This window comes from Camarhynchus parvulus, chromosome 5, assembly GCF_901933205.1.
Source record: "Camarhynchus parvulus chromosome 5, STF_HiC, whole genome shotgun sequence".
Taxonomy (NCBI): Eukaryota; Metazoa; Chordata; class Aves; order Passeriformes; family Thraupidae; genus Camarhynchus; species Camarhynchus parvulus.
This window is the reverse complement of record NC_044575.1, coordinates 47,043,605-47,060,998: the sequence shown is the minus strand read 5'-3', so window position 1 is coordinate 47,060,998 and position 17,394 is coordinate 47,043,605. Positions and strand designations below refer to the sequence as shown.

The 17,394-nt window shown below is 35.7% G+C and overlaps 1 protein-coding gene across 4 annotated transcripts in view; it reads left to right on the top strand.

Moving 5' to 3' along the window:
* The window catches only part of DICER1 (dicer 1, ribonuclease III), a 63,207-nt gene extending 46,713 nt beyond the window's left edge, over positions 1-16,494 (top strand). For all 4 annotated transcript variants that reach the window (XM_030950164.1, XM_030950165.1, XM_030950161.1 and 1 more), the window contains 7 exons: positions 80-863; positions 1,941-2,096; positions 5,270-6,152; positions 8,204-8,472; positions 11,055-11,217; positions 11,312-11,387; positions 11,694-16,494. In XM_030950164.1, the coding sequence (XP_030806024.1) occupies positions 80-863; positions 1,941-2,096; positions 5,270-6,152; positions 8,204-8,472; positions 11,055-11,217; positions 11,312-11,387; positions 11,694-11,859 (2,497 nt within the window). In that variant the 3' untranslated portion in view covers positions 11,860-16,494. The remainder of the gene's footprint in view (positions 1-79; positions 864-1,940; positions 2,097-5,269; positions 6,153-8,203; positions 8,473-11,054; positions 11,218-11,311; positions 11,388-11,693) is intronic.
* The last annotated feature ends 900 nt before the right edge of the window (positions 16,495-17,394 follow it).

Sequence of the window (17,394 nt, the reverse complement as noted above, 5' to 3'; positions counted from 1 at the left end):
TAAACATGTATGTGCACGTAGAGTCTTCTTGTCTTCTGCTAATATTTTTTGTTAACAAACCTCCTGTTTATCTTTACAGATATCCTAACTTGGACTTTGGATGGAAAAAGTCTATTGACAGCAAGTCCTTCATCTCTCTTCCTAACTCCTCTGTAGTAGAGAATGAAAATTACTGTAAGCACAGCACAATTGTAGTCCCTGAAAATGCTGCACATCAAGGTGCTAATAGAACCTCTTCTGCAGAAAACCATGACCAAATGTCTGTGAGTTACAGAACATTGCTCAATGAGTCACCCAGTAAACTCCAAATTGATGTCTCGGTAGAACTTGCAGCAATTAATGGTGTTTCTTATAATAAAAATCTTGCCAATGGCAATTGTGATTTAGTTAACAGAGACTTTTGCCAAGGAAATCAGCTGAATTACTGCAGGCAGGACATACCTGTACAACCAACTACCTCATATCCCATTCAGAATTTATACAACAGTGAGAACCAGCCCAAGCCCAGCAATGAATGTACTCTACCGAGTAATAAATACCTTGATGGAAATGCTAACAGATCTACCTCAGATGGATGCCCCATAATGGCAGTGACCACCAGTACTTCAAAAGCTATTAATCTTTCAAAAGACAGAGCAGATTCTGAAAAGAGCCCTTGCAGTGGGTACTCCTCAAAAACTCTCGGTCCTAATCCTGGTCTCATTCTTCAAGCTTTGACTCTTTCAAATGCTAGTGATGGGTTTAATCTGGAGCGGCTAGAGATGCTTGGTGATTCATTTTTAAAGCATGCCATCACTACATACTTGTTTTGCACTTACCCTGATGCTCACGAGGGACGGCTGTCATACATGAGAAGCAAAAAAGTGAGTAGAAACAATCCATTCATACTGTGTAAAAGGCATACTGTAACAAGCCATATAAATGAAATTTTTGCTGGAGGGTCGAATGGGAGCAGGTTGATTTAATTCCACAGCTTTGTTCATTATACATTATCATGCATATTAGGAATAAAAATTCAGGTTTGTGGGCTTAATGTTGCCATTACTGTGATTGATTGAAACTGTTTTCTGCAGTTCAGTTTGAAATCTGAACCAGCTGATTACAGATTGGATGAAACTAAAAGTTCTGGATTAGTGAGAACATTTGATGCCCTGAATTTTTAGAGCTGTATTGAGTAGAAGCTCTTTAACAGCGATGCTTGAATGAAGGATTGCATTAGCAGCACAGAGCCTTAGTTTGCTTCTTTACTTGAACTTTCCTTTGTTTCCTCAAGAAGATACTTCTCTTGAAATTTTTAGTGTCTTACTTAAAAATGAAACAAAGAAATCTTACAGAACTGTTGCAAAATAAAACTTGTGGAAGTATTTTAGAGTAAATGTAAACAGTAGGGAGCAGACTCTTTAGTTCTGCTGCTGCTAGAAAAATCCACCATAAAAACTTTTTTTTGTTTTTTCTTCCAAATGAATGTAATAATTTCAATTAAATGCCAGAGCATTGACTATTGACCTCTAATAAAATGCATCACTCTGAAAATGAAATGATTGTATAGTTTAGTCTTGGAAAATAAGGAGGGCCAAATAAGTTGCACTGTTCAAATAAAAGAAGTGTTTGAATATTCAAGTTCAAAATTCAAGAGTTTAAAACATGCAAAGTGCATTTAAAAAGAGAAAAAAAGATCAGTTGGTATATATTAAATTTCTTTAACTGAAACAGTCACACCTACTATGCTTGGCCTCAGGAAAAAAAAGAAAGGAGGATGTGTATCTTGCTTTGTGTTTGTTCTACTGTATTACAAAAACTGAACCCCCTTTTAAGAGTTTGAGAAAATGCATAATAATATAAGGTCCAGCTTGACTCGTAACATTTTTTTGCTCCTTTTGCCTTTTTGCCTATTTATGTAAATGTATGTCCAAAGGTTTATCAGAATGTTCTTCTTAAAGGTCAGCAACTGTAACTTGTATCGCCTTGGAAAAAAGAAAGGACTGCCAAGTCGCATGGTGGTGTCGATTTTTGATCCCCCAGTCAACTGGCTTCCTCCTGGTTACATAGTAAATCAGGACAAGAGCAACACTGACAAGTGGGAGAAAGATGAAATGGTAAGAATTTATTTAACTATGTTGACAAGTAATCTTTTGTGTGTCTGTATTCTTTTGCCCCTGCCTGATCCCACCACCCTCAGTTATTTTGCTGTTTTCAGCAAAGAGAAGGTAAATCCATATATTTCTTTTCTTTCTAAAACTTCTGTGTAAGAAAATGAGAGGAAAACTGATTCTAACCAGAACCTGAAGTAAGGAAATTTATTACACATCATCTAGTATTGAGTGTAGATATTAATGGAGAAGCAGAGAAGAAAAGCTTTTCTGCTGATATTTAGCCTGCTCCCAGGAGTTTTTCAGAAGTTTCTGTTGGAAATTTTAAGTGGTATTACCACACTGCTTTAGCTTTAATATGTTCAGGCAGAACACTGTCTGCTTTTTAATAATGAGTTCACCTTTATAGAATATATGAAAAAGAGTTGGTGTTTTTCATAGTGCTGAGGCAGATTGAAGAATAGAACTCTCTTGAGATAATGTTCGATATTGATGGCTGGTGGCTACACCATGGGTATGGCTGAGAGCTGCTTCTCAGGTCAAATACAGTGCTGGCTTAAGCTGTCTCACTGTCTGACATCCTCACTGTCTTATCAAATGCTTCACAATGAGAAATCTTGATGAGGAAAGGTTCACACTATTTTCTGACATTCTAGGAATAGGAGGACATGTTCACATATACCAGTGATCACAGAGTCAGTAGTCAGTAACATGACCTTGGAGTGTTTCAGACTGGTTTGGAGTTTAGGGGAATGAGAGGTGCAAGGACTTCTTTCATTTTCCCGGTTCTAAAGACCACACTCAGGCTCTAGAACCACCAGAGGGCACATGAGAGTACTGTTAGGTGGATGTAATGTGCAAATAAATGTTTATTGCAGAATAAAACAACCTGATTATTGTGGTTCTGTACTGTGCCAAGATTTCATTTCAAAGAGACTTCCTGCTGTACCTTTCTGGCAAATGAGATAGTACATTTGGGACTGGAGCTAATTGTTGGTTTTTAGAAGGTTTCAGTTTTCCACAAGTTTCAGTGACCGCTTCCTCTGTGATAGTCACTGTTTATTTGTAAATAAAACATACGATTTCAGACAAAAATGCAGAGAGTGATGCAGCTAAATCGTGGGGGTGGGGGGTTTGTGACAAATAGATATTTTGCTTTCCTAGATGTAAATTTCATTTTCCATCCATGGACTGATGGTATAACTTAAACTAGTGATCTCATTATGACAAATTATTACTAAAACATAGTAGTTAAATGTTAATATTTATCAAGCTTTATTGAGGGGAAGAATCTTTCTTCATTCATTTTATCAAATGGCTGATTTCCAAAAGTACATTAAAAAAGCACTTAATGTATATTGGCAATAACTTCCTGAAAACTAGTCCGGTATTATTTAAGAAAAAAATCATTCTTCTGGGGTTCATAGTTGATTTTTTTTTTAATGCTAATGACAGAAGAATTAATGATCAGAATTACTTTCTGTTTCCTTTAGCCATTGCTCATCCTTATCCCTTAGAATTTTTTTCTAATGTACAAGAAGTAATGTACAGACAATGTTAGGATAGTTCATGTAGCTGTCCTGCTACTTACAATTTCATTTCAAGAAACTTGGAATGAAACCACAGTAAAAAGTGATTTAGAATTTGTTCCATCTTTGTAAAAACAAGTGCCAAAATCTGTTTTGGAGCATCCATATAGACATGTCTCATTCAGAGATACGTCTATTTCATTTCAATAGTAAATGTGACAGGTGGTGTGTAACAAGAAAAAAGCAGCACTTGTCCTTGTTGGGTCTGGTTAAATTAATCTTATTTTAAGTTTTATATTATTGCAACTATCTAAAATAACTATCTCCAATCCAGCTTTGATATCTTTTTCTGAGCAATTTAAGTTACAGAAGTCCCTGCTGTGTGTGTGTGAGACAGGGAATTACAGCAGCAGAAATTCTTTTAGCAGAATGTCTAAACTAAGAACTTCTATAGCCACTTTTTTTTCCTCTCATTACTAAACCTGACTAAGCTTGGTCCATCCCGATGAGGAACACTGAGATCTGTTTGATCCTTAGGCAGTTTTAAGTGCTGCCCAGTGCCCCTTACAGCTGCCACCCATCCACACCTCTGGATGGGTGTGCATTTTGCCCAAAGGGTAAAATCCCCCGTGGTAGCATCTGGTTCACAGATTTGCAAGATAACTGACTGAGCCCTGTAATATGACATGCGTAGGTTCAGGGCAGATAGAGGCTGTTTCACTTGATTCAAAATGTTGTTGGCTTTCAGGACCCAGTCCAGGAAAGTGCTTTGAATCTGATCTTGCTCCTATCAAGTTCAGTGGCAGAATTTCTGCTGACATCAGTGCTGCTGTGTTGAGCCTGTTAATAGTCCTTTTGATGTTAGTGAGACTACCAGTGCATTTAGCTAAGCGTGTTTAAGTGCTTTCCTGGATAGGGGCCATGACAAATTGTAAAGAATTATATAGTTTGGGAATATTTGTGTTCAAGTTCTAATTTATGTCAGTCCGTACCAATTTTGTTCATTATGAGGAGGGAAAAGACATAAGATGTCATTAATTTTGCTGTTGTGGGTGTATATGTAAGTATTAGAAAGTTGATGATAATTTTTGCCTTCTATTAGTTAGGGCTAGAAGTATAGCTTGTGAAAAAAAACACAAAAATCTCAAGAAAGCCCCACTGAATTAATTTTCTGTGTAGAAAGATGTAGGAAAAAATCTTAAAAATTGCATTGATTCAACATTTGTAATAGCCTTACTTAGCAGCTTGAGAGAAGGGTGCATCCAGAACTTTCTTATACTTCCTTAAATTTGTTAATTTAGAATTTTCTGTTTACTTTGATGTGCAAGTGTATAATATTTAGTGGATATAAAATTCATTGTGTGTCACTCACATTCAAGTACAAGCACAGATTCCTACGAAATGCAGCATGTGCTGTGTGTAAAACACACACTGTTGTAGGTTAGAAACAAAGAGTTTGTATTCCAGGACAATTACTCCTTGTGGAGGTTGAGGTTGTATTGTGCATCTGATCAAACAATGTACTTAGGAAAATAAAAAAAGCAGTATTACTATTAGGAGATACTTTTCAAATCCTGCTTTTTTGATCTTTCTGCAGTAAAAGTGTCTCATTTCCCTCTTCAGCACCATTTTTTTTTTGTTTTTTCATAGACAAAGGAAAACATGTTGGCTAATGGTAAACTTGATGATTATAATGATGATGAAGAGAATGAAGACCTAATGTGGAGGTTGCCCAAGGAAGAAACAGACTTTGAAGATGATTTTCTGGAGTATGATCAGGAGCATATCAAATTCATTGATAATATGTTAATGGGATCAGGGGCTTTTGTGAAGAAAATTTCACTCTCACACTTTTCAACCACTGATTCAAACTATGAATGGAAAGCACCCAAAAAGTCATCCATGGGTAATGTTCAGTGTTCATCAGATTTTGATGATTTTGACTATAGCTCTTGGGATGCTATGTGCTATCTGGATCCTAGCAAGGCTGTTGAAGAGGATGATTTTGTAGTGGGCTTCTGGAATCCATCAGAAGAAAACTGTGGTGTTGATGCAGGAAAGCAGTCCATCTCCTATGACTTGCATACAGAGCAGTGTATTGCTGACAAGAGCATTGCAGACTGTGTGGAGGCCCTGTTGGGCTGTTATCTGACCAGCTGTGGTGAAAGAGCTGCTCAGCTTTTCCTGTGTTCATTGGGGCTGAAGGTGCTCCCTGTAATTAAAAAGACTGATTGGGAAGGCACTCTGTGTGCTACCAGAGAGAACTGTAACAGTGAGCAGAAAAATCTTTCACCAAATTCTGTTGCTGCTTCTGTAGTTAATTCAGAGCCCTCTCTGTGTAAAGACCTGGAGTATGGCTGTTTGAAGATTCCACCAAGGTGTATGTTTGATCACCCAGATGCTGAAAAAACCCTGAATCACCTTATTTCTGGTTTTGAAAACTTTGAGAAGAAAATAAATTACAGTTTTAAGAACAAGGCTTATCTTCTTCAGGCATTTACTCATGCCTCTTACCATTATAATACCATTACTGGTAAGTTGTTTTCAAAAAGCTCTATAGTTTTTTCTCCATATTGCAAAAGCAAGAGGAGTAGTATCTTGTGTTCTCATGTATAGACTTTTTTTAGACATCATGTTACAATAGTCTTGGAATACAGTGTCTTAAAAATAGTATTTTGCTTACTGTTTAGAGGGGGATGCTTGTTCAATTTGTATCCCATTGATTATTCATATTTTGACTTGATGCAGATAAATTATATTTACTGAGGCTTCATCAAGTTTTGAGAAACAGCGTCAGTGATATATGCTCTATCACTAGCTGGGCATGACTGACTTTAGATCCTCATTTAATGGAAATAAGTTCTTTTAGAATTCTGGAAAATTGCCATGTACTTCAGGAAATAGCAGTCATACTTTCCAAATATATTTAGCAAATTTGTTCTGTAATTGAATCCCAAGAATTTTACACTTTGTCTGTGAAGACTTCTGAAGATGAACTGTGGACTACAGCTTTTATTAGCTGATTAATCTGTAGGAGTGCAGAATGTGGAGACTTCCCTTTGAAGCTGTGAATTCAAAGTCTTAATTTAAGTGTAGGCATTTTATTGAGTAAATATTTAAAGTCAAAGTTTGAAGTAATTGTCTAAATCAGACTAAATATTAGTTTCAGATTAACGTTTAATGTTTCTGTACATGATCTCATAAAAGATTTTACAGCAGTAGAAATTTGTATTTCTGTGATCTTTAATTGCTCTTGCTTATACTAATTGATGTAATATTTGTTCATTCTAAAGCCTTGCCTGCATTTTCCTACAATAATATGCAATCAAAAGCAAACCATGGTAAAGTTCCAGCTCTATTTGTAGTGATTGGAAAATTTCTTTGCAGTCAGCAGTCTGAATTTTTCCCATAGTGAATTGGACCCTTATTCCAAAGAGTGAGAAACCCTGCCTTCTTTAAAGAAAGAAGTAATTTTTAAATGCTACTGCATTGAGAAACAATTCTGACAAAACACAGAAGCGCTCCTTTGGTTTTTCGTTGTAGGGGATATTACCCACATATGTATTTACCTTTTACAAATATTTCACAAAATGCATTGAAAGTAAATTATTTCTTTATTTTTAGACATACATAATAAATCATATACACTATCAGAAATCTTGAGGCATAGTGTCCAGTTAAAATTACATTGGTGAAACTGTAGGAAAACTTCTGATTTCATTTCTGTTTACCAAGTGAGACAGCTGTGAATAGCTGTTACCTGTAACTTTTTTCTCTTTAGGGCATAGCTAGCAGTTGAGATCTGGCAGTGTCATAGGTTCAGCTGCTATAAAAGCAACTTAGTACTAGTCAGTTCACTCTCATGGTAACTTCTTTAGTAGTTTGTCTTCTTCCTTTTCAACCTACCTACCTGTATTTGCATTCAAGTTGGTTTTTGCTTTTGTTTGTGTTTTAAAAATAGATGTTCTTAGCTCTCTATTCCCATGGCCCCTGTCAAATGTCAAAAAAGCAAAGGCTTGACAATTTTAATTTCCAGATTAAAAGGCATATCCTAAAAAGGGATCTTTTTTGAAGGTGTCTTAATGTGTGGCAAATCAGACCAAAATCTCAGATTTTGTGTTCCCCTGCTCTTAATACATTGATTTTTGTATTAATTGTTTTTACGTTTTAATTTTATTTTTTTTCAGTTTTAACTGTTACAGTGTTCAGATCAGCCTGCTGGCAGAATCTCTTAAATTTACTTTTTGATGTTTCTCAGGACATGAAGATCTTGAGTAAAAACAGTAATTGATTATAAACACAGCTATTTTTCTAGCCTACCAAATTAACATTTTGTTCAAAATTGGCTTTATTATTAGATACAGCTCCTGCTTTTCCAGATTTATATTTTTAGTATTTCATTAGGAATCTCTTTAAACACAAGGAAACTTCTTTTAAAAAAACAGATTGTCTTCTCTGACCATTGGTTAGTTTGTGGAATTTACGTGGCACTGTACCAGACTTCTTATCCAGAAAGCCTGGAAAAAATGTGTGTGTTAAACTTAATTGTGGTGTTGTACATTCTTTTATTTCCAATGCTCTAAGATTGTTACCAGCGCTTAGAATTCCTGGGAGATGCAATTTTGGACTACCTCATAACCAAGCACCTTTATGAAGACCCACGGCAACACTCTCCAGGAGTTCTTACTGACCTGCGATCTGCTCTAGTCAATAATACCATTTTTGCATCATTAGCTGTAAAGTATGACTACCACAAGTACTTCAAAGCTGTCTCTCCTGAACTGTTTCATGTTATTGATGACTTTGTGCAGTTTCAAATGGAAAAGAATGAAATGCAAGGAATGGATTCTGAGGTTAGTGGAAGTAGAAGAAATATGTTCAGTATCTGATTTGAAGCATGTCACTGGATTTCTTAACATTTTTGTAATGTTTTATGCATACAGCAGCCAAACAAGCAGGCTCCGAGTAGTAAAAGGATGCAATCTGCAAAGTAAAATACAGCCTTCAGAAAGTATAAAATCAATTTGAATTTACAGCAGTTAACTAATTTGAAAGCCATTTGCCTCTAGGTTTTTCTGTGGTGCTTCATTTTAGTTGTTATTTTTGGTCTTGTGTTGTTAGAACAATGTGGGGCACACACTTAGCTTGCTGCTTTCACCAGCTGATAGGAAGCACTACTACAATATGAAATTGTGGTGAAGAGTTGCTAAATCAAGTAGTGCTGACTCAGGGTAGGGTATCCCTACAACACCATGAACAAAACTACCTTGGCACAATGCTGGCATTGTTAAATGTAGTACACTGACAGGAGATTTCTGCTGTTTTTCTTATGATTTCTACTGGAGGAGATGTTGCTGCACTATACTCAAGTATGTCTGACATGCTCTTTAAAGGCATTCTGTGCTAGCCAGGGAAACATTATATGCGTCTTTCAAGTGAGCCACTTGAAAAATAGTTTCACTGATGATCTGCAAATACAGGTCATATTTTGTGCTGTGCAGGAAAGCTGATGATAATGAACTTCTAGTTTTGGGAGAATGTGGTAAAAGTAATTCATCTATGTAAGGTGGTTAAGAAATCTGTGAGAACAAGGACCTTGTGAGTCAAGTTCTAATCAAGATCTGCAAGACAGAGACTACTCATTATCCTGCTTTAAAAGTGTTACCCAATAGGTGTCCATAATAATTTGTCTTCTGAAAAACTGACCAGTCTTTTTAAAAGTACTCTGTCTGACAACATGCCAGCACTGAGTAAGCATGTTATTTTTGTATTTAGTAGGCTTTTTTTCCCTGACAGACAATTTAAAACTTTAGTAATTAAAATATTTCAGTCACATATGTGTTCACATCCCTTGCACTCTGTTGCAAAGTGAAAACAATGTTTTAAGGGAAAAATTCATTAAACATGGAATAAGAAATATGCCACTGAAGTTCAGGTAATATAAAGTACTTCACATTAGAAGATTAAACTCTTATCTCTCTTGTTTTCTCCACAATATGAGTGAATAGGCTAGGAACTTATTTTCAGAGCTTACTGTGTTGTTTTTTGATTTCTTCAGTTCTTGCAAGTATGCAAAAAGAAACTTTCACCAAAGTTGCAACCAAATTGTGTGATAGCTGTTTCAAATAAAATCCTTGTTTCACTCTCCCTTCGCCTGCTCCCTATCTTGGTCTGGCACTGAATTACTGAAACTCTTATTTCATCGTTTAATGTAAGACTCTTTTGTTTCTGCAGTTCATGCCAGCTAGGCTGGTTTCCATGTGTATCTCCACGTCATCTGCTTTTCTGTTTTTTCAAATCTCACTCATGAAACATCTGTCCCTTGCCTTACAGCTCTTAGTTTTTCTCTTCTTCTGTTATTTCAGTATAATGCAAAAGTGCTTCAGTTTACACTTGGTATGAAGTGCCCCATTCAAAACAGTTGGACTTGGTTTTTAACATCAAAATTCCCGTTTGTATTGCTGTATGTGTCAGGTCTGACTACTTCTTTGATTTATTTCAGGTAGAAATATTGGGTGGAACACATTTATGAAGTATTATGGTCACTCTCTTAAGAGAACTGAATTGGATTTTAACCCCCAAACTGAGTGAGAGTGTAGCTGCTGGGGAGAAGACTGACAGAAACTTATTTCTCTTCAGGCAGAGTAGCATAATGGTCAAAATCTTTGTTTTCAAGTTACTTTGTTTATAGTTAGGCAAATGTATATTACATGTGTTTAAAGTGTTTTAGTAAAGGATTTGATTAGCTCAAGACCTTTAAGACATGCACTGAAAGTTAATTTTTGATAATGAGAATAGATTATTGCCTTAAATTGGTAGCATAGAAGAAAACACTGCCTGCTGCATTAAACACCTAAATGTGTCTTTTAGCTCAGTCTGGTGGTGGTGTTTTTCACTTATTAATGTCTTATTTTACTAGTGCTTGTTTCATGCTTGTCTTCAGGGGTAAATAAGGTAAGGAGAGGTACATGCAACTTTCATCTAGAGACTGGACTTAAAGAGATTTTGAAAGTCTCTTTTTGGGATATATATGATGTGTTAACTCTTCCTTTGTTATGGGTAGCTTTCTGATATTAACTGATGGAAGTCTGGTTCTAATTGGGAAGAACAGACCTATGATGAAATCCTACAGAATTATCACAGAAGGAATTCACAAAGTATGAAAGTATCCTGTACACATTGATGTTTGGGATTTTTTTTTCCATATTTGAAAAATGATATAACCAGCAGCTTGGTTTCACTAGGGAATAAAGCAACAGTTTTGCTGTGGAAGGTTGTCAGTTAGAAACTTAAAGGAAGCATCACAGGATATAGATGTAGGAGAGCTTACATTTCTGAAGACCTTTGTTTTACTGTAAGTGAAGCAATCATTTCTCTCTTTTCCCCTCCCCTTTTCTCTCCCTCTCATCCTTGTCTTTTTTTCAATTGCCAACAGCTCAGAAGATCTGAAGAGGATGAAGAAAAAGAGGAAGACATTGAAGTACCAAAGGCCATGGGGGATATATTTGAGTCCCTTGCTGGTGCCATTTATATGGATAGTGGAATGTCTTTGGAAATGGTTTGGCAAGTGTACTATCCAATGATGAGGCCACTAATAGGTATTGCCCTTTCATGAAATTACTACTAATAAAGTGCCATCTGCTATGAAAAGAACAAAGCTAATCTTTGTTTTTCACTTTTTTTATCGAATAGAAAAATTTTCTGCTAATGTGCCCCGTTCCCCAGTGCGAGAGCTGCTGGAAATGGAGCCAGAGACAGCCAAATTTAGGTAAGAATATGCTTTCTTCCATACACACTGACAGAAAGTGTTTCTAAATTGTGCTTCATGAGCTACAGAGAATTTTTAAATGTCACAAAGTGCTTGTAATTTCTTTTGCACTAAGCAGCTAACCTAATCATCATTGTGTGCACTGTTTTTTTGGGTTTTTTTTCTTTCCTTACATAGTTTTCTGAGAAATGTAATGATTTCTGTTTAATTTTACTGCTTTAACTTCTGTAGAAAAAAAGAATGTAGGTCTCTAATTTCACATTACCTTGCCTTGGCAGTAAGTAATTCTTGTATATATTTTTGCAGTCCTGCAGAAAGAACTTACGATGGGAAGGTCAGAGTTACAGTGGAAGTTGTAGGAAAGGGAAAGTTTAAAGGTGTTGGCAGAAGCTACAGGATTGCCAAATCTGCAGCTGCGAGAAGAGCACTACGAAGCCTCAAAGCAAATCAACCTCAGGTCCCAAACAGCTGAGACTCCTCTTAAAAATAAATGAAATGGGGAAAAAATAACATACAAATAAAGCAAATTTTTAAAAGTTGATGTTGAGAGGAACAAATTGGAAGACAGAATTTTAAGTTTGTTTGATAACAGAATAGATTACAAAACATTTAACATGTATAAAATTTTGGAACTAATTGTAGTTATAGTTTTTTGCGCAAACACAATCTTGTCTTCTTTCCTCACTTCTGCTTTGTTTAATCACGAGAGTGCTTTAATGATGACATTTAGCAAGTGTTCAGAATAATTGTTGTCAGGTCTTTTTGGTTTACTTTTCTTGTCAGTACAGCTTTGCTTAGTATTAGAAGGCCAGGGAGCTTATGCCTAATGCAGTTGCTAGATTTATATATATAGTAATCTTGGAATTCTTCAATCTGTGCACTAGTGCCAGTCATAAAGCAGTTGATAAACTGTACTGGATGATTGGGTATAAGAAAGATTAAGTGTGCCAGTATTCTCCTTTTTATTTTCCTTTTTTTTTTCTCTCCATGTCGTCTTTTTACATTAAGATGGCATTCCCAATCATTATTGCACTTATTTGTTAGGGACAGATTTTAATTGAAATGGCTGGCATACTGGTAGAGTGGAACTTCGGTTTCCTTATGCCACACAGTCTTGCATAAAAAAAGGTTCTTGCCTTAAAAATAAATAAACCCTCATTAATAATCTTTAATTTCTGATCTTTTTTGGAACAAACTGTTTTACATTCCCTTCATTTTCTTATGCATTTTACAATGATACAGCTCTATATTTACAGTACAACTCATTACTATAGCTGTGACTTATTACAGGATTATAATAGAAATTATATTCATATATATGTAATTAGGTTATTTTTAACAATTCTGAGGAGGTGGTTAGTCTACAGTTTTTTTTATACCATAAACAAAATATGGTCTTTGGCTAAAATTCCAATTTTACACAAACCTGCAAGCTAGATAGTTCCAATACTGGAAACAGCAACAAATAATTGCACAGTGCAAACTGTCACTAACAAAACAACCTTAGACATATCACACCTAAGATATGCTGCAGATTTTATAGTCAATTGGTTACGTATTTAACAAACAGAGCACCTTTACACTTAGAGATATTTCCACATAAATTTCTTACTGTACTTTTCAGAATTGCATGCATATTTCATCTACCAAAGCTGTGCTGTTAAATAACATGAAAGTTGATGTTTGAGATATAACTGCCGTACTTTTGATACATCTGTGATTTAGGTCCTTAATTTAGAGAAACTAGCTCATTGATGTTTTGGTCTACTGGGAGCGTGGGGGGAAATCATACTTGTATTTTTTAGGCTTTGCCTATACTTCTTTAATTAGATTTTTGTAGGCACTCTTCACTTAAATACCTCAGTTCTTCTTTTCTCTTCTTTTCCTTTTTATTTTTGCATGCATTGGGTTTTTTTCTGTTTTGGTGCTATGTTTATATATTATGCTTGAAATTTTAATTTTTTGCACTGTAACTATAATACCTCTTAATTTACCTTTTAAAAAAAGCTGTGGGTCTTGTATTCCCACCAGTATCAGTAGAGGTTTGCTGCAATTTTGCCCTGTTAATTATGCTTGAAGTTTGAGAAAGCAGAGCAAGGTGTTTTAACGTTTTCCAGCACAATAGTTTGAACTTGATGCTGTGTCTTATGAACTAAATTACAAACAAATACTGTATTTCCTGCTTTTAAACCCTATTCCTTTCCTCACAAATGCACACTAAAACAAAACAAAAACTGTCAGCTCTTGCTTTCTTAACAAAAAAATAAAGTAAATGCCTTAGTGACAAGGGGCAGACATTAAGCTTTTCTGAAATACAGTTTTCAAAAGTTCATGTATTTGCTATCTCAGTCACTTCTCAGTCTGTGAAAAGGACTGTTCTTGTATTTGAAAGCTGCTTGTTGTAGGAGTCAAACTAAGAATTAAAATACTAGCTTATAAAAAAGTCTAGTATTTGGTACTTCAGTCATAAAAGGAGGTATAAGAACAGCAGGTAGATGATATGGTGATATGGAACAATAAAAACATGCAGTCCAAATTCTCAAATGTAAATTGCTTTGCATTAGCTGTTTAAAAAAGGTCACTGATTTAAGCTGTAGTTTGGGCTTTGTAGTAGGACTGAATTTTCTCAGTGAAAATACATGATTACTCATGTCAACAATTCTGTGTTTCTGGCCTCACATCAATCAGCAGATTAAATCAGACCATCTAGAAAGTCTTAAGTAATTTTAGTTGCATTATGAAAAGCTAAAATTTCAGTTATTCTTTGAATGCCTAAAATTCTTACAGATTGTTACAAGGTTATAGATTCTCAGGGGTTTCAGGTAATTGTTAGCAGTGAAGTGGTTTTGGAGTGTTTGGGTGCAGACAAAATCAGCTGAACCTACTCTGTGTTTCAGAACAGTTTAATGATCACTTTGTTACTAGATAAAGCGTATGAATTGGACATCTGAAATGTGTAGTGGCTGACTATAAAGTAGTTGCTGCTGCTGATGCATTTTTAAATGTGTTTTAAATGCCGCGATTTTCTCCAGTGTGACCTCATTGAAATACTTTTTATCCTTTGAGGCAGAAAATCCATATTAGTTTCCATGTTCCACATCTGTGTGTTTTACCCTACAGTTGATATGATTTTGATACTGGACAGTGTACGCTATTAAAGACCTAAATCTGATCATTTGAAGGTTGGGGTAGAAATCACTTGACATGCTATAAGCACAAGTGTAAGCGGACTGTTGCAGCCCATCTTCAAAAGCAACCACACAGGCTCCTCATAAATGGTGTGGGGGTTAATTGGCATGAACCTTGGGGTTTTTTATCTAAGTCCTGTTATACTGTACTTTAAACAGTCCTCCTAACTATGCTGCGTTTTTATTTTTATGGCTTTTTTTGCGCTGTTCTGTTCATGTAGCACAAATAAGCATTGCACTTGGTACCATGCTTTACCTCATTTCAAGGAAAAAATGCTTAACAGAGAGGAAAAATGTGGTTTGGCCTTGCTGCTGTTCTGATTTAATGACTTTGAAAAAGATAGTTTTTAATGCCTGCAATGTGTCATTTACTTGCACAACTTAAATAGGTCATTTGTAACGTCTGTGGCATTTTTACTGTACGTGGAAAAAATACAACAAAGATGTGCAACAACTCTTGATTGTATTTTAAAGCTATTATTTTTCTACTGCATCATTTTACTGTTATGTGAAGTAATTAAAATTAGAATGACCTCTGACTGACACTCCAGTAATTATCTCTGAACAAACCAACATTTTACATGTATAATGTAATTTTTGGGAGAAGACAGCCCCTAGTAATTTGGTCAACCTCAACTAAATCTGTCCAGTCTGAATATTCAGTGCTCAGTAGTGACTTCTGAAGTGTTTGTTCAGCTTGATGCTGCTAAAGTCCATACAAAAAAAAAAAACAAACTAGTATTTTTAAGTCTCATTACACAGTAGTATGTTGCAACTGCCGAGTGCAGAACTTGAACAAGAACCAGTTTCAGTGCTGGGGGGGAATAGAGTGGTGGCCCAGGGATGAGGTGCTGGATCCTCAGCTGGTGCAAATTGATGTTTTATCATTTTAGTCAATGGAACTGCATTCATTTACATATCTGAAGATCTTGTGCTTGTATGTATGTTTCAGAGTTTCATTTTTTCCTCCATGTGCGCAGATACAGAACCATCAACTGGAAAATGTGGGGGGTTTATGTTACTGCATATGACATAACATATGCTACATATTCTATGCATTTATCTGTACAGAACATGAACTTTTTGTATCCCAGTCACAGCAGCACATGCAGTCCAAAAATGACAAACAGCATTGTGGTCTGCTGTGATACTGCACTTGACTCTGACAGTATTCTGGGTTTGTTTTGGATGGGGTTCCCCATGAACAACATTCTCATGGAAATCTCTGTATTTTTAATATGAATGAAGCAAGAAGCATTTTGATTTTCGGTACTTAATTACTGACATTGATCCTTTTTCAGTTGCTCTAATATTCAAGAAGTTAATTTCCTTACTTTCATATTAGATTTTCAACTTTAAACACTACAGTTCATGACCATCAAATGTAATCTAAATATTAGCTGTAACTCAATATGAATTATGTTAGCAAATATCTAGAGGTCATTGTAGTATACTCCACTAGCAGTTAAAATTAATTTCTATCAAAGCTAACTACAATTCTTAAAAATGAATTTCATCCAATAAAATCCTTGGGGTTTTCCCTCTTTTATTTAAATGGCAACCACAGACTACATTAATTGCTTTGTAGATGCACTCAGAATTTCCTGCAGCAGCAAGTTGGTGAGAAAAATGTTTGTGAACAATAATTGGAAATTGCAGGCATTTTTATTGTAAATAGTGTGACTGAAAAGATGGTTAAAATCAAGTAGAAAGAATAACAAATATAATTTGATGGACAATAAAATATTTACCATCACATGCTGCAGCTGTCTTTAAGGGACATAAAATGTAATTCATTCATACTGTAATCATGCTGCAGAAGTTTGCAATCTGCACCTTATGGATCACAATTACCTTTAATAGTTTTTTGTAATAATTGTAGCTGAGTATATCTCCAATAAAGTTATGGTCTGTTCACCTTGTATTGTTGTTTTGCTTTTTTAAAATTCCTGTTAATATCTCCATAAATCTTCCAGAGTTTACAAAAAAATTGCTGTTCAGTCTAAATTTTTTAAAAAATGTGAAAACATTTGTGAAAACAATATTTCTTCACCTTGTTTAAAGACAAGTCTGCCTGTCTCTTTCCTCTGATGAATGAACTGTCTTCAGAGCTATGTGAAGACTCTTAAGGGACACTCAAGTTAAAAATGATGGTGTATGTGGTACAATTTGATCTCTGTGTTGACTACTATACCTGCAAAATGTCTGTTGGAGCTGGGAAGCCCCAGAGCACAAGGGTTCTGACACAGGTTTGCATGACTGCCACATGGTTTAAAAATATTATGTTAATTTGAGCTAATAGTCTCAACATTAATAACGTCAATTTCATTATTTTTCGTTGGTTTCTGTTAGTATTATGCTTATCCTGAATATTGGCAGTGTGTTTGTAGAATGTTTTGACTGGCGCAGCAGTGTCATGTATCTTTTATGGAGACAAGTCAGACCTGCCAGACAAAGGTCAGGAGTCTTCCTTTCTGAAAACTTCACAATGGGGCAGTCACTTGTTTGGCATCTGCAGTGAGCGTCTTTTACTGCACATTTTATCTTAAGCTATAGAGAAAAGCCTGCTAGGCTGCTGGTAGGCATGGTGATAGCTTTTTCTGGGATTTGGAAAAGGTGCCTTTAAGGGCCAGGCCCTTCAGGCTCCAGTGTGTGGGCTAGTAGGGATGACAACACATCCTCCACCTCCCCAGTTCTAGCAAGTGAGTCAAATGAGAAAATTTCCCCCAAATTTTCTGCAGGAAAATTGGTCTGAAAATCATAATATTAAAAATTGGTTGAGGATGCCATTATATGCTGTTAATTGTGGCAAAATGAGG